Below are 24,699 nucleotides of genomic sequence, written 5' to 3' on the forward strand. Positions count from 1 at the left end.
ATATATATATATATATATATATATATATATATATATATATATATATATATATATATATTTATTTATTTATAAATGCATACATAACTCCACACCCTAAGTCATGGCACTCTTAATACTCCCCTCCCAAACGAGTTATCTATTTCAAGACTATAATCAGAGTCCCAGAGACCAGGGAAAATAGGTCACAATAGGTCACACCCAACAAGGGCAGCAACGACGGCTGCAACTTATTGCCACATTGTTGCAACAGACGAGCAACATCGTCACACTGGCTTATCTTCTTTGCCGGTAGGATGTTGGGTCCAGTAAAATGAGAATGTTCAGTAAATGAGGTTTCTCTCTCTGGTCTAACATCCTCTTTTGCATAATTCATGATTTTAATGCCAAGAAAATGCTTCGGTACCGTGGGTAAGATAATGAGGTTTGAGTGAACTGCATGTACATATTCAAACGTCATTATCATACTGTAGGTAAGATAATGAGGTCTCAGGAGTCTACAGAATCCGCATCTTGATTGTCAAGAATATGTTTCATTGGTGTGGGTAAGGTAATGAGGGGTTAGTAATCTACATAATTCATATCTTGATCGTCAGAAAAATGTTTCACTACTGTAGGTAAGATAATGACGTTTCAAGAGTCTATAGAATCCATATCTTGATTGTCAAAAAAAATGTTTGACTACTGTAGATAAGATAATGAGGTTTTAGTTGTCTACAGAATCCATATCTTGATCGTCAAGAAAATGTTTCGCTACTGTAGGTAAGATACTGAGGTTTTAAGTCTACATAATTCATTTCTTGATTGTCAAGATGTTTGATTACTATAGATAAGATAACGAGGTTTGAGTATTCTACATAATTCATATTTTAATACCAAGAAAATGGTTCACTGCTGTAGATAAGATAAAGGTAATTTAAGAGTCTACCGAATCCTTATCTTGATTATCAAGAAAATGTTTCACTACTATAGATAAGATAATGAGTCATTAGCAATAAAAGATAAAGCAATGATGATATGTGGAGAAACATATAGCCTATTATGAAACCTACATTTGAAGTAACTATTAAAGAATTCCCTGTCTCTACAAATCACAAGTGAAATCAAAAGTGGTTATACGATTCAGTAGGTCATAAAATGGTTTTAAGAAAAAAAAAACACGAAAACCAGTAGGAAATAAGGTCACTGGGGAAAGCTAAGACTTCAAATATATTTATATCAGGTCTGATATCTTCGAATCAATCATGGATATTAACCAGAACAGATTTCCACATCTAGAAGTCAAACCCGCATGATTCTGAAGTTACCTAAGACAACAAGAAGTCAAATAATGTTTTTTTGAATTTCCAGAGACACACACACACACACACACACACACACACACACACACACACACACACACACACACACATAAAAGTACCACATATACCTGCGTGGGAATTTCCGACTACAATGCACTTCTTTGCATAAACATTCGCACAAGCAGTCACAAATATATGAAGAAATAATTCAGAGCCCCAAAAACTCGCCCAGCTTGACGCCACCAGTTAGTAGACCAGGTTAATTTGCAAGTATCCGGTCGGGTGTAATCTATGGCAGGTATAATATACTCGTCAGGTTGTCATGCATGAGTGAACAGACCTTTGTGGAAGTGATTGCTAAAGGACAGGTTCGTAGCCATTGCCCTCAGCTGCAGAAGGAAGAAACCTTGAGGTGTACAGGAAGTGTGTAAAAATACAGCTGTAATGATACAAAAAAAATGACAGCTTCTGTAAGGCTGTCATGCACTTAGCCTCAAGATAAAAGTTTTAATTTCTCGCATAGGCAGACTTTTTAATGTCGACCTCATTCCCACTTTCTTCGGGATGAGTCGAGCTAAGAGTTTGAATTTCGAACATTGGCAGACTATTTAATATCGACCTCATTCTCGTTCTCTTTGGAACGACTTTCATAGAAGCCAAAGTCATGTCAATGATTAAGAGACATAGATTCCGTTTCTAGCTCTGGTTAAAATGGTATTCAATCGGCCGCAGGTAGATTAAATCGGCCCCCAAGCTATACACGTGGACCTCATTCACAGGAAAGCTGTCTGCACCAATTAACTCTCACGGGTTTCCTTGACGAGAATTCCTTTTAACCCGCGGAAAAGTCGATGAAATATCTAAGGCAACCGCTGAAGGAGATTGCCACCGGCTTGGCTTCGAGCTGCGTCCACGTGCTTCCGGTTATAGACAAGCTTTCAATATCGATTCTATTTCCACTATCGTCGCAACCGAAGTAATACAACAATAGCTTGGTTGTGTATGTGTGTGTTTGTGTTTGTGTGTGCATACGCGTTTGTGCGTTGCTTTCCACCCGAATCTCCCTGCAGCAAACTAAAATTTTTCTTCCCTCAGAGAAGGAGGCGTCAGTGACCATACATGCTGCAACGCCAGGTCATAGAAATCAGTCGGTCAATCAGATGTCTAGAGTCTAATGACATTAGGTCACGGTTGAGGCAAATGTGTTACTACATGAAGTCACTGATTAAAAGACAATATTCCTAATGAAAGTATCGGCCTTCAGTCAAGCATAAATTCCATTATAAATCTATAGATATTAAAATGGTCTTCATAACAAATCAAATTAAAATTGCAGTTATGAGATAAGATTTCTTTTACTCTTTTAATATTCCTCTTTTACCGATTTGTGAGAACTTATAAAAACTCGTTTTTCCTTGATTTAATATATATACCTGTTTTACCTATTTCTGAGAATTACCTTGTTTTACTTATTTCTGAGAATTGTCTTGTTTTACTTATTTCTGAGAATTGCCTTGTTTTACTTGTTTCTGAGAATTTATCATTTTATTTATTTCTGAGACTTTATATTTATTTCTGAGAATTGTCTTCTTTGACTTATTTCTGAGAATTTCTCATTTTACTTGTTTCTGAGAATTTCTCATTTGACTAATTTCTGAGAGTTTCTCATTTGACTTATTTCTAAGAATTGCCTTGTTTTACTTATTCCTGAGAATTGTCTTATTTACAGTGTTATGAAATGAATGGATTATATGTTTTATCATTACTGATTAGGCAATGCATACAACCATTAACATTAAGAGAGTTAAAGTGTGACGTAATTACTTGCTAATATGGGTATAGGTTTTGGTTCCACTTGGTCAGTATTGACTGAAGGATTTAGCACTGAACTCCTCCCCCAACCTTTCTTTCAGCTTTGAAGACTCAAATCCATAACCACAGCCGATGTTTATAAGCCACTCTTACCAGAATCTGAAAAATAATTTTGAATATTATAAACCAATTAGAGGAAGAAAGTAAAAGTTGGAAAAAAATATTCGCGTGGGCAAATTATAACTAATTTCTTGGTATTTTGCAATGCAGCCTTTTTTTCTCAAGAGCTTGACTCATTAAAATGAGCTATTATAGCAATTTTCTGTGGTTAAATAAGACACATTAAGTTGACATTTTACTCAAATTATACTGGAGCAATGTTCACCTGGATAAGACTGAAGGTGAGGCGTTTAAATATATTAAAGTTTGTCAGTTATGTGCATATTGTGTTAAATTGCACTGAACTGAATGTAGAATTTAGGCCAAAGGCCAAGCACTGGGCCAATGAGGTCATTCAGCGCTGAGGCGGAAATTGACAGTAAAAGTTTGAAAGGTGTAACAGGAGGAAAACCTCAAAGCAGTTGCACTATGAATCAGTTGTTAGGAGAGGGTGGTAAGGAAGATGGAAAAAAGAGAATATGAAAGGATATACAGCAAAAGGAACGAAAGGGGTTGCAGCTAGGGACCGAAGGCACGCTGCAAAGAACCTTGAGTAATGCCTACAGTGCACCGCATGGGGATATATAGTGTTCAGCCTCGGTCAAATAATCAGAGTAGATAACCTTATGTCTTAAACAGTTAAGTGATTAAGTGCTTTCAGTCATTCGAGATTTCGAGATAATGAAAGGTAGATGTGACAGGTGTATTTCTATTGCTGACTTCAATGCAGAAGACAATAAGAAGATAATAGACGATTCAAATTCGCGTTGTAACTTGAGAAGAAAAATAAAGATTTGCAGACATATCATGTGATATCTGAACCAATTTTCTTCAGCTGAAAACCCTTATGGACAGAATCAACAGACTATAAACCTCAGAGGGCCCCAAAGCTGAAATCAGTCTGCAGAGAGAGAGAGAGAGAGAGAGAGAGAGAGAGAGAGAGAGAGAGAGAGAGAGAGAGAGAGAGAAGTTATAGGAATAGGTGATTAAATAAATAAGTATGAAGGAATAGAAAATAAAACCGATACACCTGAAATTCAGCAGAAGTCAGCATCAGAGAGCAGGAATGAATTTGCTCCTCGCTTAAAACATATTTGGAAATCAGAAGATTCCACAACTGCACTCGGCAAACTATTCCACATTTTAGAAGCAGCCACGACAAAACCCCTAGAAAAAGTGGCGTGCTCTGTATTCCTAGTAAAAACAGCTAGGTCAGGCCAAGAAGAGTACAGAGGATGTTTGTCACTGTACTACATTTTATGCAACAAACAACCCTGTTCTTTCTAATGAACACCACATTTTTTGGAAAGGTTGAATTTCAAGTCAGTGGCCCCCTTGGTCTTGTTCCATACGAATATGGTTCAGCCTCTGAATAATAATAATAATAATAATAATAATAATAATAATAATAATAATAATAATAATAATAATAATAATAATATAACTAACACTGCTCTAGGTTTTTGTAGTACAGTTGCTATCACTTACTGTATTAAGTTAAGATCTCAAAATCTCTCTGTCACACACACACACACACACACACACACACACACTGCACGCATGAGCACTCACTCGCCTTCTGACATGTTCTACTATTTCTGTAGATGTGTGTGTAGTCTGCACGCAATAGTAATCAAACATTATTCTAATATGTTCTGTTAATTCTACAGCTATATGTGCCCTGGTGGGCGTGGCCACTGGCAACGAAGGGCCGGCGGCTTCTCTGCAAGAGAAATCTCCAGTCTATTTCCCAATTTTGCCTGAAGATTTCAAGGTATGTTTTATCGTGTATTCTGTAGGTGTTTCTTTGTCTAATTAATAACTTTGCGGAAAGAGTATTGAAACTGATTGAAAGTTTTTTTTATGAGAGCTTTAGTTAATTTCTCTAGAATGCTTCATTTTTGTTGCATAATATGAAAATAGTATGTAATTGATACGTAAGGTTATGGAAACAAGTTGAGAAATGACTGAAAGCCTTTTATCTTTATCAGAGCCTTGGTGAATTTCTAGAATTTTTTTTAAATATGAAAATCGTATCCCAGTGCTTATTAGTATATAATTTACTTTTTAATGTACGCTTTATATTGCAATGGCAATGATATGGTGATTACCGGGTGAACAAGACAGTGTTTTGATTGCATCTTGTCTTGAGGGTACACCGTGGGTTCAATACAAGGTGCCTTCATATGGCCCAGCTGGTTTCCTTACTGCTTTTCATTTTCCATTCGTTCTCTTTGCTCACTTCCAACCTTCCAAGCTAAGATTAAAATTATATAGTTCCTCTTTGAGTAACATTGTTTCATTTCATCTAATTTCACTTCCTACCCTTCAAAACTAAGATTAAAATTATAGTACTTCTTGGCGTAACATCATCTCATTCCACTTGTAACCTTTCAAAACTGAGATTAAAATTATAGTACCTCTTTGAGTACCACTGTCATTTCACTTGCAACCCTTCAAAACTGAGGTTAGAATTATAGTACCTCTTTGAGTACCATAGTCATTTCACTGAGATTGAAATTATAGTCCCTCTTGAATAACATTGTCTCATTTCACTGCCAGTCTTCCAAAACTAAGATTAAGATTATAGTACCTCTTTGAGTACCACTGTCATTTCACTTGCAACCCTTCCAAACTGGGATTAAAATTATAGTATTTATATATAGGCGTAACATTATCTCATTTCACTTCAAAACCCTTCCTAACTAAAATCAGAATTATAGTACCCCTTTGGGAGCCTAAAATGTAACACAGACATCTGGTGATGATACAACCAAATCATAAGAAAAAAACAAAAATCCTTCATACTGGAAACTCCACTGCTTTTCCAGGACTTCGGAATCAAGCTGGAGGGAGGCTCCTTCGAGCCAAGAGGCGACCGAACTGGAAAGAAACTGGACATGCCTGTGACGACGGCGAAGCCTACCACGACCACTGATAAACTACCCATCAACCCCGGGGGCGTCCTCAGTCACGTTGCTCCGGAGGTAGGTGGAAGACTCCTACCAAATGCTCCCGGTTCACTGTCGGGAACAGAGATTCTCTTGAAAGTATCGTGAAAAAATTTTCTACCAAATGCTCTCGATTTACTCTCTGTGACCAAGATTCTCTAACCAGTCATCTACTTCTTCTTCTTCTTCAGGCCATCACCGAGCCTCCAGGCCCATCCTATCTCACAGACTCCTACTACTACTTAGACGACCATACCCACTCCCCAGGATCAGAGGAACACTCCGACGAAGGTGACGGCCATGGTCACGGGGACATCAGCGAAATCATAGCGTTAATAGATCGGGAGAGCGAAAATTTCGGAGCCCAGGTAATGACGAGTAAGCCTGTTGAAAACAAAAAACAATGAATTTTTAAATGATTTTCTTGTTTGTTTGTTTGTTTGCTGACAGGCCGCGCGCCTTTCAGACGTATTGTTGTTAATAGTTGATTACCAATAGGGGTTAGAAGAAGGATGTGTATTGTAATAAATCGTGTTGAAATACTTTTTTTTTTTATTTATTTCATGTTTAAACATACGTGTGTTGCGCTTCAACCATGTTGCAGGTGTTAATTTCTTCTGAGAAGGGATTATTAATTATTATGCATCGTTTCAGTTAACTGAGTTATCTATTAATCTATCTGTCTATATATCCATATATCTATATCTATCTATCTATCTATATATATAGATATATATTTACACATGCTTTTTAGATAAGGCGTTCTTAGCTCCATATATTTACCCTCATTGATATGTAAACAATTAAAGTCCTCATATCATACTTTCGAATGTTAATGTACAGTACTTTCCCAATTTAGGAATTTCTCATTCTGAATAAACCTCATTCATTTGCTTTGCTTAACTTTGTAAAGTCAGCCACGTAAAATAAATAGGTTTACTTATATTTTTGTTCATAGTCATCTAACAAACTAGAGATTCATCTTAATAAAACCTTGGTCCCTGAATTTTTTTATAAAATAGAGAAATTAATGTAAACTGCTTTATTTTGAAGTTTTTGGGTAACAGAAAAGAAGTTAATCTTAAAATGGGCAATTTGAAACACTATCACATACATAAGGCAAAATACTCAACTCCTCAGACTTGCGAGATTTTGAAATAGAACAGTTTGAAATTAAGCAGGTGAAAAACTTTGCTATTTTAAACATTTTAGATAAAAAACATAAATTAATATTAAAATAAGATTTTCTTAAGCATATCACATACCTAATGAAAAGGTGCTCCATTCTTCAGACTTCTGACATAGATTTGTTTTCAGTTATTGAACAAACTAGGGTACCATCCTAATGAAACCTGGTTCCTGAGTGGTATAAAGTAGAGATATGAACGTAAGTTGCTTTAATTTAGGAAATTTTAGGCAATAAAACATAAATGAATCTTAAAATAGGTAATTTGAAGCATTATCACATACCTAAGGAAAAGGTGCTTCATTCTTCAGACTTCTGAAATTTAGAGGTAGAGCCGAGTTTGAAATTAAACAGGTAAAAGTTTATGAAACCTAATGTTCGTAGTAGGAAATGGAATGCGCTATCACGCGTTATTCTACGGGGTTTACAAAGGCAGTACACCGCTCCTTCCTCAGCTGGCTATGAAGGCGAAGTCATCCTACAGGTAAGATCTGCAAGGTAAGGTACTTTTGAAGGTGCTTTCTGTATATATATATATATATATATATATATATATATATATATATATATATATATATATATATATATATATATATATATATATATATATGTGTGTGTGTGTGTGTGTGTGTGTGTGTGTGTGTGTGTATGTGTGTGTGTGTGTGTGTTTTGTGTGAATGGTTGTAGATATGCGTTAGACTTTAATGGTGATAGATATGGCATCAGTCAGGTATAACCAAGCTTAATCATCAAATCAATGTGTAATTCATTTCCCAGTGTACAGAGTATATAACTTACATTTTTCACTTTTCACTTGTCAGTAATGTATGTACAGAGGAATTTTGCCCACATGAATATAAGTAATAATTTGTAGTTAAAGACAGTTCATAATGGCATATGATTCTCTGTCTAAAAACTGTGGGTAGGTAGGGCTTTCTTGTTGGGCAAAAGTCCTAGAAATTAGAGATGACTGATTATAATGGGACAAAAACAAATACTTAGATCAGGAAAAGCCAAACAAGCCCTATAGTCAACATTTTTATTCCATAGGAATGTTTCGGCTTCAATACATTGAGCCATTTTTAACCTAAATAGAGGCAAAACACCAAAACATAAAATAATATATTAGTAAAGTACAAATCAAAGGAAGTTCACACTCGGGAATGAAAAACAAATATTTTATTCTCGAATGTGAACTTTATTTGATTTGTACTTAACTAGTGTATAATTTTATATTTTGGTGTTTCACCTCTGTTTAGGTTTAAAATGGCTTAATGTGTTAAAGCAGAAACGTTCCTATGGAATAAAAATGTTGACAATAGATTGTTTGACTGTTCCTGATGAGGAGCAGATTCCCTAGGGATCAATCTCGAGCAACCAAATATACTTAGAATACTGAGGTAATGTCACCTTCTACTCGAATACCTTTTGATTCCCTCACAGATTATGCATTCTTTCCTGTTATATAATGACGGCGTATTCCACAGGCCCTCCAGAACTTAGCTACTGTAAGCAGACAGTCTTACGGAGTGAGAGAACCTTCGACTTTGTCTCTGTCCTCCCCTTCGGGGCCATCACAGGCCCCAAGTCGACCATCCAACAGAGTTCCTGCTCGGTATACCACACCTGCTCCCCTACCCACCACAACCAGAACAACCACTACAACCACTACAACTACAACCACAACCTCCGCTCCTACTACAAGAGCTCCTACTACAAGACCTCCTACTACAAGACCTCCTACTACAAGAGCCCTCCCAACCCCTGCAGCTCTCACCAGCATTCCCAGCAAGAACGTGAAGCTCAGACCAGCATATACTCCCATCCCCACCCCGGCTCCCACAGCCGGTTCAACTGCTGCGCCTCCCTCTAATTCCTACAAGACCCCGAGCCAGAGGCCCACGACCCGTAACCCAAACCGTATCACTTCCAATACGCCCACGAGGATCTCCCGCCCTTCAACTACGACATCAACAACCACCGCCGCCCCCGCACTCCCGGAGCAAACTTACGGTAGACCCGAGAGACCGATCTCGAGAAGGCCACAAGGTTTTGAGTCTTCCAGGATCTCCAAGACGACTTCGAGATCTCGCAGACCAACTGCCGCCCCTAAATCGACCTACCGCACGCCCACGCCGCCCACGGTGTCCACCACGTCAGCAGCACCTATTACCAGGGCTCCTAGCCCTAGTCCTGGCCCCAGTGCTAGTCCTAGTGCTAGTTCTAGATCATTTGGAGACAGGGCGTCCTTGGGTAGCGCCCCGAGAAGGCAGTACCTCAGCGCCGTGACCAATAGTCCTAGTGATTCTCCGGTGTACCGTACCTCGACCAAAGCGTACAGGGCGCCCTCTTCCCTCTATCACAATAGAGGCGCAACTACTACAGTGACAGCTCCGGCGCAGCCAGATTTCGTTCAGTCAGGTGATTAGTGATTTTGTTCAATCGAGTAATTAGTATTTTGTTCAGGTAGGTAATATATATATACATATAAAGTTATCAAATTTATGTCCTTTATCATTACCAGAGATCATTTCTGGCTTATTGGTGAAAATATAAATGTCGCAAATATAAAACATAATTCTAAATGAAAGGCTACAGAAGATGATCTTCACACCTTTCTTTGAATATTCACTATCTGGAATCTTCCAGATGCTAACATCTACGTTCCGCTGGAATACGACGAGGAGGCCATTCCAGGAGAAGCTGGAATAGACTACCCCAACTACAGAAATATTCCAGAGACGTCGTTTACCTGCTCTGCGCAGGAACATCCGGGGCTCTACGCCGACACGGAGTCTCGGTGCCAGGTAACTTTCCCGTGAAAATTCCATTTTCCAGTCCTTTTCCAGTAATTTCGTCTAAAGCTAAAATTTTCATTTTTGTTTTGTAACTTCATTCAATTCTCACATTCTGTTACCCTTTCCAAACATTCTCCTTTCATGGGCGTTTCATTCTACATATTTTCCTTTCCTCTTCCAGATATTCTACTTTCCATGACGTTCTGTTCCATGCAAAGACTTTGTCACTTTTCCAGATTTTATTTATTGCTGATTTACCATTTACTTCCAGACATTCCACTCGGCGCTAATATTTATATTCCTCCTCCAAACCTCCTCCTTTACTAGACATTGTATTCAGAGCTGTCACCCCTCTTATTTTCCACTCATTCCTTTTCCAGACACACCATGCAATGCTGAAAATCCGTTCCTTTTACAGACATTCCATTCAGCACAATATTTCATTCCTTTCACAGACATTTTGCCCTCCAAGAAATTCCATTCCATGTAAACATATCATCGCTTTACCAGACATTCTACTCACAGCTAACATTCCGTTCCATTTCGATTCCAGACATTCCACTTTTTCAGTCATTAAATTATCAGTTTTTCTCATGTAAGGCTATCATTCCTTTCTTTTTTCCAGACATTCCATCGGACGTAGGTATTCCATTCGCTTTCCCAACCATTCTGCTTACCTAATCATTCCATCGAGCACTGACATTCCACTGACATTGCTCTGACATTCCACTGGCATTCCGCTAACATTCCGCTCGCATTCAACTGGCATTCCACTCACAGTCCACTGATGTTCCACTCACATTCAACTGGCATTTCACTCACATTCCACTCACATTCAACTGGCATTCCACTAGCATTCCACTGATATTTCACTGGCGTTCCATTAACGTTCCACTAGAAACTCACTGACATTCCACTGGCATTCCACCCACATCCCACTAGCATTCCACTGACATTCCGCTGGCGACTCACATTCCACTGACATCCACTGTTATTCCACTCACATTCAACTGGCATTCCACTAGCATTCCACTCACAATCAAGTAGTATTCCACTTACATTCCACTAGCATTCCACACACATTCAAATGGCATTCCATGCACATTCCACTGACATTCCACTCGCATTCCAATAACATTCCACTGACATTCCACTGACATTCCACTCCTCTGTTGCAGACCTTCCACATCTGCCAGGAGGACGGGCGGCAGGACTCCTTCCTGTGTCCCAACGGAACCATCTTCAACCAGCAGTACTTCGTCTGCGACTGGTGGTACAACTTCTCCTGCGACCACGCCGACAGGTTCTACTCGCTGAACGCCTTCATTTACGAAATTCCCGAGAGCACGAAGTACGAAAGGAAGTAAAAATGACTAGTTATATACTTTAAAAGGGTCGTTTTGACGAGGTTGTATCCGATAGGGAGAAAGGAATCTGCGAAAATGATGTTTGATTTCTGATAGGGTCTACCTGTTATTTTTTTTTCCAAGACAGGTATCTTAATCGACTCGAAACAATGTATACTTGATGAATTGTGCATTTATTGATAACAGAGTTATCAAATACGTTTTCATTCGCTGTTTGAAACTCGCTGAGTTTCATTCATACACGTTTCAGGTCAGTTTCAATCTTATTCTTTGGTTTTTTCCCAAGACAGGTATGTTAATCGACTCGAAACAATGCATACTGAATGAATTGTGCATTTATTGATAACAGAGTTATCAAATACGTTTTCATTCGCTGTTTGAAACTCGCTGAGTTTCATTCATACACGTTTCAGGTCAGTTTCAATCTTATTCCTTGATTTTTTCCCAAGACAGGTATGTTAATCGACTCAATTGTGCATTTATTCATAACAGTTATCAAATACGTTTTCATTCGCTGTTTGAAACTCGCTGAGTTTCATCCATACACGTTTCAGTTCAGTTTCAGTCTTATTCCTTGACTCCTGAAGTTTTACCAGAGCTGCCTTGGCGGTTGTACATAGTCCCGTGAGAGTTAAAAACTTGGACAAAGCTCATTCAAATTTTCTTATATATATATATTTGTGTATAAAAGAGCCCATTTTTATTTTTGTACGACACGTAAACTCCTAGCGTATATATATATATATATATATATATATATATATATATATATATATATATATATATATATATATATATATATATATGTATATATATATATATATATATATATATATATATATATATATATATATATATATATATATATATATATATATATATATATATAAACAGTTAAAGCTACTTAGTTTTATATGGACGGCAAGCACTTAATGTTATTTTTTTTTTTATAATTCAAAGGGATTTAATCCTTAGGTGAGAACTTACGTTGGGGGAAAAGTATTATATGTAATTATACACAGACATGAATAATGCTTCAGTTTAGTTGTAAATATTAAATGTAACTTGTTGCCTGATGTGTGATGGATACTTTTAATGTGTGGAAGTTACTGAAGATATCTCTTTTGCAATCATTGTATTGATTCAATTTTGTGGATTATTGATTAAAATCGATTCTGGTTACCCAACCCCTAACCGTAGCGAGCGTAAAAAAAAAACAATACCTATCTAAATAAAGAAAAAACTTCATTAAATTTTTATATTTACAAAAAAAAAGATAATAAACAATTTCATCTTCATCGACATAACAGCTAGCGCAGGAAAATAAACACATGAACCTTTTACAGGGAAAATTTTAACTTCAACCTGATACGTGTTATCCAATTCGCCATCGTATGGTGCTAGTCAGACGTAGGAATGATTCAATGCTGTCATACGCAGGCAACAGAAACAGTTTACGAGACGAAAACGGTTGAGAGAGAGAGAGAGAGAGAGAGAGGGAGAGAGAGAGAGAGAGAGAGAGAGAGAGAGAGAGAGAGAGAGAGAGTAGAGACGATTGAAAGTGAAAAATTCACTTTGTTTATTCGACTCGTCATCTGTTTCCGGAAACTGGTTTTATTCTTGTCTGTAAGGTTTTTTTTAGGAACAAGTTCTTGCTTCTTTTTTTTTTACCTTTGATGCATTTCTCTTTTTTTTTTTATATAATTTCCCTACCGTTATTCAGACTTATCTATACCCTGCTTTCTTGAGACTTTTATCTTTTTTTATATATATTTTTCCAACCTTGATGAGCTTTTCGAAGGGAGGACAAGAAAGCTATATATATATCTGATTCCATTGTTTATTGATAGTGATTTGGCAAAGAAAATGCATTTATATATATATGTCCGTTTTGGTAAGGTTTTCAGCATTTTCAAAAGTATTACTTTTCATTTCAATAGGTATCTATCTCTCTAACTATCTGTCTTCATATATATATATATATATATATATATATATATATATATATATATATAATATATAATATAATATATTATATATGTATATATATATACATATATATATATATATATATATATATATATATATATATATATATATATATATATATATATATATATATATATAGTCTAAACCACGCCCGAAAAACCATAGTCGGGTTTTTTTTCGTTTGGTTCATATTGGGCCCCAAGATGAGATTAGGATAGGTATTTTTCCTTTTTTAAATGTATCTTACTTCACTCGTATTTTTTCTTTTTAAATATCATATCTGACTTCACTCGTCTTATTCATGCATTATTATTCTGTCTCTCTTTTTTTTATAAAATCTTATCATTTTGGCTTTCTTACGTTTGTGTAGATAAGCTTTTTTTTTTTTTTTCTTGCTTTCTCCCTCTGCTACCAGCTTGCGCCATGTTCATGAATGATCAAATTACATTATTATTATTTTTTTACTTTTTTAGTGTCCAACGACACCAAAACATCATAATAACAGTTGATGAATCAATATTATTATTATTATTATTATTATTATTATTATTATTATTATTATTATTATTATTATTATTATTATTATTATTATTATTATTATATCAGTGTCAAAAGACACCAGAGAATTATTATAAATACTGTTAAACAATTATTCATTAAATACGAACTTCAGCGAAAATAATGCATAATAAATCCTTGAATATTATTGATGAGAGCAATATTGCCTATTCTCTTAAAAGACTGAACCGTAGTTATTTAGTTATTTATTTCATTAGTTCATAACTTATTTGGAATGTTTCCTAAATCGTTTAATAAAATCTTTGTTAAAAAATTCTATTTATTTCTCATAATTTATTTTGTTATGATTTGATGCAACTTAATGGTTGTGTCCGTTTTATCTATTATTTTGACTACCAACCTAACAACATTTGTGTGTGTGTGTGTGTATATATATATATATATATATATATATATATATATATATATATATATATATATATATATATATATATATATATATATATATATATATATATATATATATAGTATATATATGCAAATTTATAACTATATGTATTTATACATATATACACACTCACACGTACCATCCTACATCAATGTTTTTTATACGCAATTACGCGCGCGCGCCAGCTACTACTAACCATATACTTTCCATCTACTTGATATTCATTTATTTCTGTCCGCAACTGACCATTCCGCTTCGTTCGTCCCGTGTTTGAAACGAACAATGCTTTCTGGAGAATTATAAATAAGTCATTAAAATTCTATCTTCCCCGTAGAGTGGTAGTGCCGTCAATGCACCTCGCGCGGTACACTGTAGGCATTACGACAGATTATTTGCAGCGTCCATTCTGCCCCTAACCTCAACAACTTTTCAATCTTTTACTTTACCTCCTTTACCCAATCCCTTTCTTCCATCTTGCTGTCCAGCCTCTTCAACGTTAATTTCCCTCTTTCCATCTTAAACGCAGAATGGCTGGACGTGCCCCGGTGCTTTGGCCTAATGGCCAAATTTTCATAAGGCAAGTTTTTACAAATAGAAAATTCTATCTTTTTTTTTTAATAATGATGGAACTTTGAAAACATCAACTGAAAGTAGAATTTTACTATTTCCGTGATTCTTACAAAATTTGGTTTAAGTGGTTAAAAGCGTAAATTTACTTGTATACAGAAAAACCTGTAATTTTTATTATTTATTTTTTTTTATTTATGTCTAGGGTATGTAAGTTCACAAAACAAAACTGCTTTACGATATTATATTCAACGTGGGAAAGGGATCATTGACTTGTAAACAACATTGGCCTTAATAGACAATTCTCGTATGTTAAAAGAATCTCAGCTTATTTAGATTCCTTTATATAATTCTAAATCATTTTCATTGAAATCTTTCCCATTGATCAAGAAAACTACAGTACCAATTCTCCAGCCCCTGCTGCTAACACTGACCATAACTCTTCACTGATGAATTCAACCCTTCTCTAATAGTTCTTCCTCCTATTACTGTAAAAACAGGTGCTCATTAAAAGAAATAGGTAATTCATTGATAATATGTTCTAATTACTCAAAAATTCTCTGTGAATAATACTGAACTTTCACTTGATAATAATCTCCTCGCTTTTCCTGTCCTGTGTATTCTGCTCCTGTTGCATTACCCCTGTGCTTGCATTGTGCTTGCGGCCATACCTTGTTCCGTTGTTGTAGAAATTCTATATATGTAATTTATTGTGTACCAATACGTTAAATAAATCGATAAGATCAGTTTTTTTGTTTTATTTAAAAAACATTCCTTTGAATTGTTTTCATCAACCTTCACTTAGTGGGAGGGTGTGAGTATTATTGGTGTTTAGGGTCAGATTCGTGAAAAAATGACCCAAAGTGACCCCATTTTGACGGTTTAGAAAACTTCAAAGCCACAATATCGCTGTATTGGCGAAATTTTCACAAATTGCTGTATACATGCGTTGGAATCAAACTTGCAATATATGACAATGTTATTCCACTTTGACCCACTAAAACTACAGAGGTGTGTTAATAGAGTTTTGCATTGATTGCAACATTACTGCGTTCCAAACGAGCTAAAATACATTGCAGATTTGCAATCACGTTCTTGATTATTGAATAAAAATGCTGAATTATACTTGATTTTTAGAAAAGGCCAGTTTTACCCTCTTCCAAAAAAAAAAAAAATGTATGACAACAGCTTGGTTTTCAGGCAAATTTTCCATTAATTGCAAAATTGCCCTAATGCGAAAGAATCGTAATATATTGCAGTGTTGCAATTACAAAAGTAGTAGCTAGAGTTACTGCATTACATCCAGGATCAAACAAAGGTCCACCTTCATATTAAAAACTACAGGGCTACAGGTTTTTGTTTTCTTATTGAATTTTGTGTTGATTCCAGCATGCTGCATTAAAACAAGTCTTTTTGATGAAATTTGTGTATATTGCAGCATTGCAGTATTGCAACCAAATTACACATCACTACAAATAACAAAAAAAAAAAATTAAATATTCTGTTTTGCCCAGTTTTAAGAAATGTCCGATTTGACTCCATGAAACTAAGAAGGTGATAACAAAATGGAGCATTTACGAATTTTGAATTATTTTGTGATGTTCCTACATTACAGCCAAATCGTCATACACTGATTTTGTAATCATTTCCGTGGAATGGAGTGGAAATATAACATTTATGCCAAAGGCAAAGCGTTGGGACCCTTGAGGTCATTCAGCGCTGAAAATTAATTGAGAGCAAAATTGTTTTCAAGGTTTTACAGAAGGAAAACCTCACAGTTGCTCTATGAAACAATTGATAGGAGAGGGTGGAAAGTAAAGTGGAAGAAAGGGAATATGAACGGAGATACAGTAAAAGGAATAAAAGGGGTTACGTGAGGTGCACTGACGGCACTAGCCTCTCACAGGAATTATTTTCGTGGAAACAGACCAAAAAACTGCAATATATCCGGTCTGAACGAATAATTATTTTGGAACCAAAATTTCAGTGGCACTGCAATTATGTATTCCGAGCAAATTACATTATATTACAAATTTAGCCATATTCTTGATAAATGATTTAAAATACTACCCTTACCTAGGTTTAAGGAAACTCCTTAAGGATTTTAATAATGCTATATCCTAGGTTTTTGTCGAATTTTGAGTGGCATTGAACCACATTACAGTATATTAAAATTGCTAAACCATATCCAAAATTACAGGCCCAAAATACTGTAATAGGCTGTATCAAGTTTGAAGAAAAAATCCGACTGGTGTTTTGAAGCGGTAAATTTTGCATTAATTCCAACAATTTTATAAAACTGCAATATAGTGCAATTTTCTTGACGTTCTCATGATTACCTAACAACAACTGCATTCTACCCAACAGGAGATGCCTATTTTGACATAAATAACAAGATTTTTTTTTCTATATTGATCGCAAAATTGTAATACATTGCGGATACCTTGTAAACACTTCTGCAAGCGAATGCAGAGTAATGCCCCAGGGCTACAGTATGCCTCGTGTGCCTTTCTGTAGCAGGCATTTCAGAGGGAATATGACCTAACCAGACTTACCTTAGCTTAACCTAATCTCGAACGCCATGCCCTGACCCAATTTGTAAATATCTGTGCAATGCTCCATTGCTAAAATATACAACAAAGCGTCTGTTGTAGTTTATTTAGAGTAGTTTCCCCTTTATTCCAACAGCGTCTTACGTTTTCTTCAACAAAAATTTCTCATTTTCTATGAAACATTTTCTCTGAGTAACTAAACTATTTGTCTGGACCGCTTAGAAACTGTCGCATAAGTAACAAAGTATAAGAGTATTTTGCAGATCACTCCTATTACACTTATCCAAACAGTAACGAAATAAATAATGGACAATTTTATCATTTTATAATATTTCTGATTACATTTTTTTGTTCTGAAAACCTACGTTTATGAACAGGAGAATAATGAAGAAAATTCATTTCACCTGGTTCTGAGCAGGAATTATTATTATTATTATTATTATTATTATTATTATTATTATTATTATTATTATTATTATTATTATTATTATTATTATTATTATTATTATTATTATTATTATTCAGATGATGAGCCCTGTTCATATGGAACAAACCCACAGGTGCCATTGCCTTGAAACTTAAACTTCCAAAGAATATTATGGTGTTCATTTTTCAGAAGTGACAGAAGGTAATAAGAAATACAGAAAGAAGAGATCAGTTTTGAGAAAAGAAAAAATAAATCAAGAACAAATGTAACGAATCTTTTCAACCTCTGAATAATTTACGGTTATCATTCAGGATTCTTCTTGTATCTGACAGCATACTTTTGTCACGAGAGAAAGAGAGAGAGAGAGAGAGAGAGAGAGAGAGAGAGAGAGAGAGAGAGAGAGAGAGAGAGAGAGAGAGAGAGAGAGAGAGAGTCTTATCACAGCTTGTAATCAAGAGTTGATGGTATGCTCTTGTTACAAATACCAGTTTCAGAAACAATACGAAGAAAACACAGCCAAGAAAAACTTATTTATTTTCTGCCCTTACTCAACATTCTGCCTCAAAGACCCTGCCAGAGACGCCGTCGCCCTTAGAATTCTTCGGGCTGTTCCTCGACCTCGTCGGAGGAGTCGAGGCCGACCTCCTCGTAATCCTTCTCGAGGGCGGCCAGATCCTCCCTGGCCTCGGAGAACTCTCCTTCTTCCATTCCTTCGCCCACGTACCTGTTAGAGTCCCAAGTTTGGGCGTTTAGTTTTGGGCAGCATTTGATATATGATTACAACCAGAAATTGATGTTTAATTTTGGTTAGCATTTGATGTATAACATTACAACCAGAATTTAGGATTTAAGTTTTGGGTAGCATTATAACATATAACACTACAACCAGAATTTAGGCGTTTAGTTTTGGGTGACATTTGACATAGGCTATAACATTACACCCAGAATTTAGGTGTTTAGTTCTGGGTGGCATTCGATATATAAGACTACAACCAGAATTTAGGCGTTTAGTTCTGCGTAGCATTTGATATATAACATTACAACCAGAATTAAGGCGTTTAGTTTTGGTTAGCATTTGATATTTAAGATTACAACCAGAAATTAGGATTTTAGTTTTGGGTGACATTTGATATATAATATTACAACCAGAATTTAGTCGTTTAGTTTTGGTTAGCATTTGATATATAACACTACAACCAGAATTTAGGATTTAAGTTTTGGGTGGCATTCGATATATAATATTACAACCAGAATTTAGGCGTTTAGTTTTGGGTAGCATTCGATATATAACATTACAACCAGAATTTAGGCGTTCAGTTTTGGGTGGAGTTTGATATATAACATCACAACCAGAATTTAGGCGTTTAGTTTTGGGTGGAATTTGATACATAACATTACAACCAGAATTTAGGCATTTAGTTTTGGGTAGCATTGAATATATAATTTAACATAAGAAATTACAGACAAATATGACCAGGCGTTTATGATGATAATGATAGTGTCAAGGCCCCCACTCACCAGTGAACGAAGGCCCTCTTGGCGTACATAAGGTCGAACTTGTGGTCGAGACGCGCCCACGCCTCTCCGATGGCGGTGGTGTTGGACAGCATGCAGACGGCGCGGTTCACCTTCGCCAGGTCACCTCCGGGCACGACCGTGGGCGCCTGGTAGTTGATGCCAACCTGGTTGGATTAGGGAGAGGTCATGTCAAGTCATGTCACTGCTACAGGTTGAAAATAGGGTCAATTGCTCTACCAGGGGTATTAAGAGTTGCAGCAGGTAGGAGAAAGGGATGCAAAACTGGTTGGATTAGGGAATAGGTCATGTCAGGTCATGTCACTGCTAATGGTTGAAAATAGGGTCACTTGCTCTTCCAGGTTAAACTAGGTTAGTTAAATTACAGGTTGAAAATATGGTCAATTACTCCTCCAGGGGTATTAAGAGCTGCAGTAGGAAGGAGAAATGGATGCCAAACTGGCTGGATTAGGAAATAGGTCATGTCAGGTCATGTCACTGCTAAAGGTTAAAAATAGGGTCAATTACCCTTCCTGAGATATATATGAAGAATTGTAGCGGAAACGAGGAGGATTAAAGGTTAAATTCGAAGGGGGCAACCTAACATAACTCAATCAAACATTGCATTCATTACCTAACATGACCTGGGCTTAATTAACCTAACCTAACCTAACGTAACCTAACCTTTTGTTTGTTATCTTATTTGGGAAAGTCGCCCTCCGTACCAACTATTTATGGGAACCTTGGAAATAAAATCAGCAAACGAAAAACTTTGTGTAAAGAATATCATTTCTCTCTCTCTCTCTCTCTCTCTCTCTCTCTCTCTCTCTCTCTCTCTCTCTCTCTCTCTCTCTCTCTCTCTCTCTCTCTCTCAACTCATGAGTGTCTAAAGATTGAAATCATAGTTCTAATACCACATATCGGCACAATGTTAGGTTATGGGTCTAAAATTTCCAAACTTATTACTGCTGTCAATTACACAAAGTTTTAAATCAAACAGAAGTACAGGTATTTATCATTGCCTAATCATTATTGTTAAAATGATCAAATGTTAACATGAATAAATGTGGACAGTAAAAATTCAAGATCAAAAACTGCCACTGATGCATCTTTGAGACTTTAAACAGTAGTTATCAATCACTGCCGGAGAAATGTGTAGTGTTTCTACTGAATCTTAACCCTTCCATTATCATGGCCCAATTTTATCATAAATATCTGGGAATTAGAAGATTTTAAGAAGCTACAAAGTTCTCTCTAATGAATCTCTGAGTCTTAAAACAGTAGTGCCATGGATACCAAGAACCACTTCACAAACGTGATAGTCCTGGCGACGCCACTCTCAGGATTTGAGTAAGAAAACCACAAATCCCCTTTGATGGACCCTCAGTGCCACTTACTTTGAAACCAGTCGGGCACCAGTCGACGAACTGGATGGACCTCTTGGTCTTGATGGTTGAAATGGCACTGTTGACGTCCTTTGGCACCACGTCGCCACGGTACAGGAGACAACAAGCCATGTATTTGCCGTGGCGGGGATCACATTTCACCATCTGTAAGGAAGGAAGGTCTCAGGGGTTAGGTTTTGGGCAGATGGTGCTTGAGGGAAAATAAACACTGTTCTGGATACCAGTAGAAGCTAAATTAAAACATTACAGTTTCAACCAGTATAAGATGTTTTAATCAAATTCATAATAACCAATGCTAATTTTTTATTCGATTCCTGATTAAGTAGGATGACGTATCAGTGAGATATAAATCAGGGAGAACTTAGTGGTACTGCAATAAAACAAATGGTTCTCATACCAGATTTCGTGGTGCCATGCCTGATTTGATGGTTCAGAAATCTCATACCTGAAAACTTGGTTCAGAATTCTCATACCTAATTTGCTGGTTCAAAAAACTCACGCCTAATTTAGTGGTTCGAAAGTCTTCTACCTGATTTGTTGATACAAAAGTCTCACTCCTGAATTTCTGGTTTAACAGTCTCACCTCTGAATTGTTGGTTCAAAAATCTCACGCCTTATTAGCTGGTTCAAATGGTTCAAAAGTCTCCCACCTGATTAGCTGGTTCAAGTGGTTTCAAAAGCCTCCTACCTGATTAGATGGTTCAAATGGTTCAAAAGCCTCCTACCTGATTAGCTGGTTCAAATGGTTCAAAGGCCTCCTACCTGATTAGCTGGTTCAAATGGTTCAAAAGCCTCCTACCTGATTAGCTGGTTCAAATGGTTCAAAAGCCTCCTACCTGATTAGCTGGTTCAAATGGTTCAAAAGTCTCCTACCTGATTAGCTGGTTCAAAGCAGGCGCTGGTGATCTCTGCGACGGAGAGCTGCTCGTGGTTCGCCTTGGCTGCAGAAACGACTGGGGCATAAGTCACCAGAGGGAAGTGGATTCTTGGGTACGGGACCAAGTTGGTCTGGAATTCCGTGAGGTCGACGTTGAGGGCTCCGTCAAACCTGATATAAATAAATCAATCAATTAATAAAGGACACATATTTGGGACTATTCACTACAGCACGATTCACATCTGAGAGACAATTGAGCCAAGCTGTGCTCAAGAATTTGTTATAGAGAGTTATATCAAAGTTAAAAAAAAAAGGGAATACCAGTCCTGAAGTGGATCATATCTCAACACAAACAAGAAAATAAACGAATAGAAATACTGATACAAAAAGAATAAATTATGTTTTTGGCCACTAATCACAAACATCGATTTAAATCAAAGCTTCCAGGAATTTTCCAGTTCGTCCTAATCTCACCTGAGGGACGCCGTGATGGAGGACACAATCTGGCCGATAAGTCTGTTCAGATTGGTGTAAGTCGGCCTCTCAATGTCGAGGTTCCTCCTGCAGATGTCGTAGATAGCTTCATTGTCGACCATGAAGGCGCAGTCGGAGTGCTCCAGGGTGGTGTGGGTGGTCAGGATGGAATTGTAGGGCTCGACGACGGCGGTTGCAACCTTGATTGCAAAAAGAGAGTATTCTTTTTTTAATGGAACTATCCTAAAACGCCAATAGCTTGCAAGGCGAGCTTCTGTAGACGACAATGTCCTCGTATGTTTGTACACGGAGATAAAAAAGACCCATAAAAACATTGTATCCACGTTGTAACCTTATATTTAGGATACCAAAACTGTATCCCTGATCACCAGTGCTCAGGGATACAGACTTTTGGTACCCTAAATATAAGGTTACAACGTACATATAGTGTTTTTATGGGCCGTTTATCTTCGTAATTCACTGTCAGATTACAGTAAAAGACATTCGTGTATGTTTATGTGTTTACATAAGCTGTAAGAGTATACAACAGCAAATAACAGCCAGATAAATATAAAACTACAACAACATAGGTCTACTAGACAAACACTAGTACTACGTGACCCATACCTGTGGCGCAGGATAGATGGCGAATTCCAGCTTGCTCTTCTTGCCGTAGTCCAGGGACAGCCTCTCCATCATGAGGGAGGTGAAGCCCGAGCCCGTGCCTCCTCCGAAGGAATGGAAGATCAAGAATCCCTGGGAGAAAGGAAGGAAGGGAGGAAGAAGAGAACGTGGAGATTAGGTAGCCATACTTGCGAGGGCTTTCCTAATCTGGAATTTACTCTTAAGGTTAACGGTACGGCTTCTTGAGCTGTGCAAGAAAGTGGGCATGATGGCATGAGCCCAGCTTTATTCAACGGCACTAATCTTACAGCAACTTCTGTTAGTTCTGTTACTTTTATCGAATGGACACCATAATATTCTTTGGAAGCTTGAAATTCAAGTCACTGGCCCCTGTGGTGGGCTTGTTCCATATGAATAGGGTTCATCTTTTGAATAACAATAATAATAATAATAATAATATAATAATCTATGAAGTATTATTTAATATCAACTGAGCAAATGACGAGTTGATCTATACTATCTTTCAACAGTCTGTGATTTCTCCTCACTGTCAACAATAAACAGCACATCGTCCATATACGTCTGTCATTCCAGATTCTATAGGCAGCTTCTAATACCATATATATATATATATATATATATATATATATATATATATATATATATATATATATATATATATATATATATATATATATATATATATATATATATATATATATTTCTTCTGTATCTGAGCTTATTATCAATCACCATTTGATCAATTAGATACAAACCATCGTTTCCTTCTAAAATATTATCTATAATGACGTTATCTTCTTAATAAATGGGTCATCTTACTTTAAATAAATACATCTCGTTTAAAACATTATCTATAATAAATGAGTCATTTTTTCTAATATATAAATCTCATTTCATTTTTTCCTAGTGATATCAAAGAACTCCCATCGCTTAATCCTCTAAAAACTCACTTGCAAAAAAGTTCCAAAATTTGGCAGTCATCAACTTACTTGTAAACCGGAGCACTGATCAGCCAGTTTCCTTATGCGTTCCATGGTCAGGTCAATGAGCTCCTTCCCAATAGTGTAGTGACCTCTTGCGTAGTTGTTAGCAGCGTCTTCTTTTCCAGTCAGGAGTTGTTCTGGATGGAAGAGCTGTCTGTACATTCCAGTTCGCACTTCGTCTGGAACGCGAAGAGAGAGATGTTTGTGCATTACGGCGATGAATACGCCTCTTGTGGTGCTCGAATTGGTATGTTGTGATTGGGTGGAATGAGAGTTTTGTTAGATGAGTTTTGTGGAATGGAGGGTTTTGTGAAATGTGAGTTTGGTGAAATGCGAGTTTGGTGAAATGAGAGTTTGGTGAAATGAGTTTGGTGAAATGTGAGTTTGGTGAAATGAAAGTTTGGTGAAATGTGTTTGGTGAAATGCGAGTTTGGTGAAATGTGAGTTTGGTGAAATGAGAGTTTGGTGAAATGCAAGTTTGGTGAAATGAGAGTTTGGTGAAATGCAAGTTTGGTGAAATGAGAGTTTGGTGAAATAAGAGTTTGGTGAAATAAGAGTTTGGTGAAATTAGTTTCGTGAAATGAGAGTTAAGTAAAATTAGAGTTTCGTGAAATATAAAAAAATATCGAGGCCCATATCTTTTTTTAACGACGAAAAATAAAGCATAGGCAATAAACATTCAGGACTGAAATATACTGATTGCACAAACATTGCAACCTGAAGATT

General features: G+C 36.5%; 2 protein-coding genes across 2 annotated transcripts in view; one reads left to right on the top strand and one right to left on the bottom strand.

Annotated features, from left to right (window-relative positions):
- The window catches only part of LOC136828196 (uncharacterized), a 221,643-nt gene extending 209,348 nt beyond the window's left edge, over nucleotides 1-12,295 (top strand). The window contains exons 4-9 of the mRNA XM_067086041.1: nucleotides 4,940-5,043; nucleotides 6,101-6,256; nucleotides 6,412-6,588; nucleotides 8,894-9,827; nucleotides 10,056-10,213; nucleotides 11,383-12,295. Coding sequence (XP_066942142.1) covers nucleotides 4,940-5,043; nucleotides 6,101-6,256; nucleotides 6,412-6,588; nucleotides 8,894-9,827; nucleotides 10,056-10,213; nucleotides 11,383-11,571 — 1,718 coding nt within the window. The 3' untranslated portion in view covers nucleotides 11,572-12,295. The remainder of the gene's footprint in view (nucleotides 1-4,939; nucleotides 5,044-6,100; nucleotides 6,257-6,411; nucleotides 6,589-8,893; nucleotides 9,828-10,055; nucleotides 10,214-11,382) is intronic.
- A 6,296-nt stretch (nucleotides 12,296-18,591) lies between these two features.
- Nucleotides 18,592-24,699, bottom strand: part of LOC136828198 (tubulin alpha-1 chain-like) — a 12,207-nt gene continuing 6,099 nt past the window's right edge. The window contains exons 3-9 of the mRNA XM_067086042.1: nucleotides 23,980-24,152; nucleotides 22,973-23,101; nucleotides 22,346-22,545; nucleotides 21,868-22,042; nucleotides 20,986-21,138; nucleotides 19,592-19,755; nucleotides 18,592-18,797 (exon numbers count right to left, since the gene is read on the bottom strand). Coding sequence (XP_066942143.1) covers nucleotides 18,665-18,797; nucleotides 19,592-19,755; nucleotides 20,986-21,138; nucleotides 21,868-22,042; nucleotides 22,346-22,545; nucleotides 22,973-23,101; nucleotides 23,980-24,152 — 1,127 coding nt within the window. The 3' untranslated portion in view covers nucleotides 18,592-18,664. The remainder of the gene's footprint in view (nucleotides 18,798-19,591; nucleotides 19,756-20,985; nucleotides 21,139-21,867; nucleotides 22,043-22,345; nucleotides 22,546-22,972; nucleotides 23,102-23,979; nucleotides 24,153-24,699) is intronic.

The sequence above is a fragment of the Macrobrachium rosenbergii genome, chromosome 42 (genome assembly GCF_040412425.1).
Source record: "Macrobrachium rosenbergii isolate ZJJX-2024 chromosome 42, ASM4041242v1, whole genome shotgun sequence".
Classification (NCBI taxonomy): domain Eukaryota; kingdom Metazoa; phylum Arthropoda; class Malacostraca; order Decapoda; family Palaemonidae; genus Macrobrachium; species Macrobrachium rosenbergii.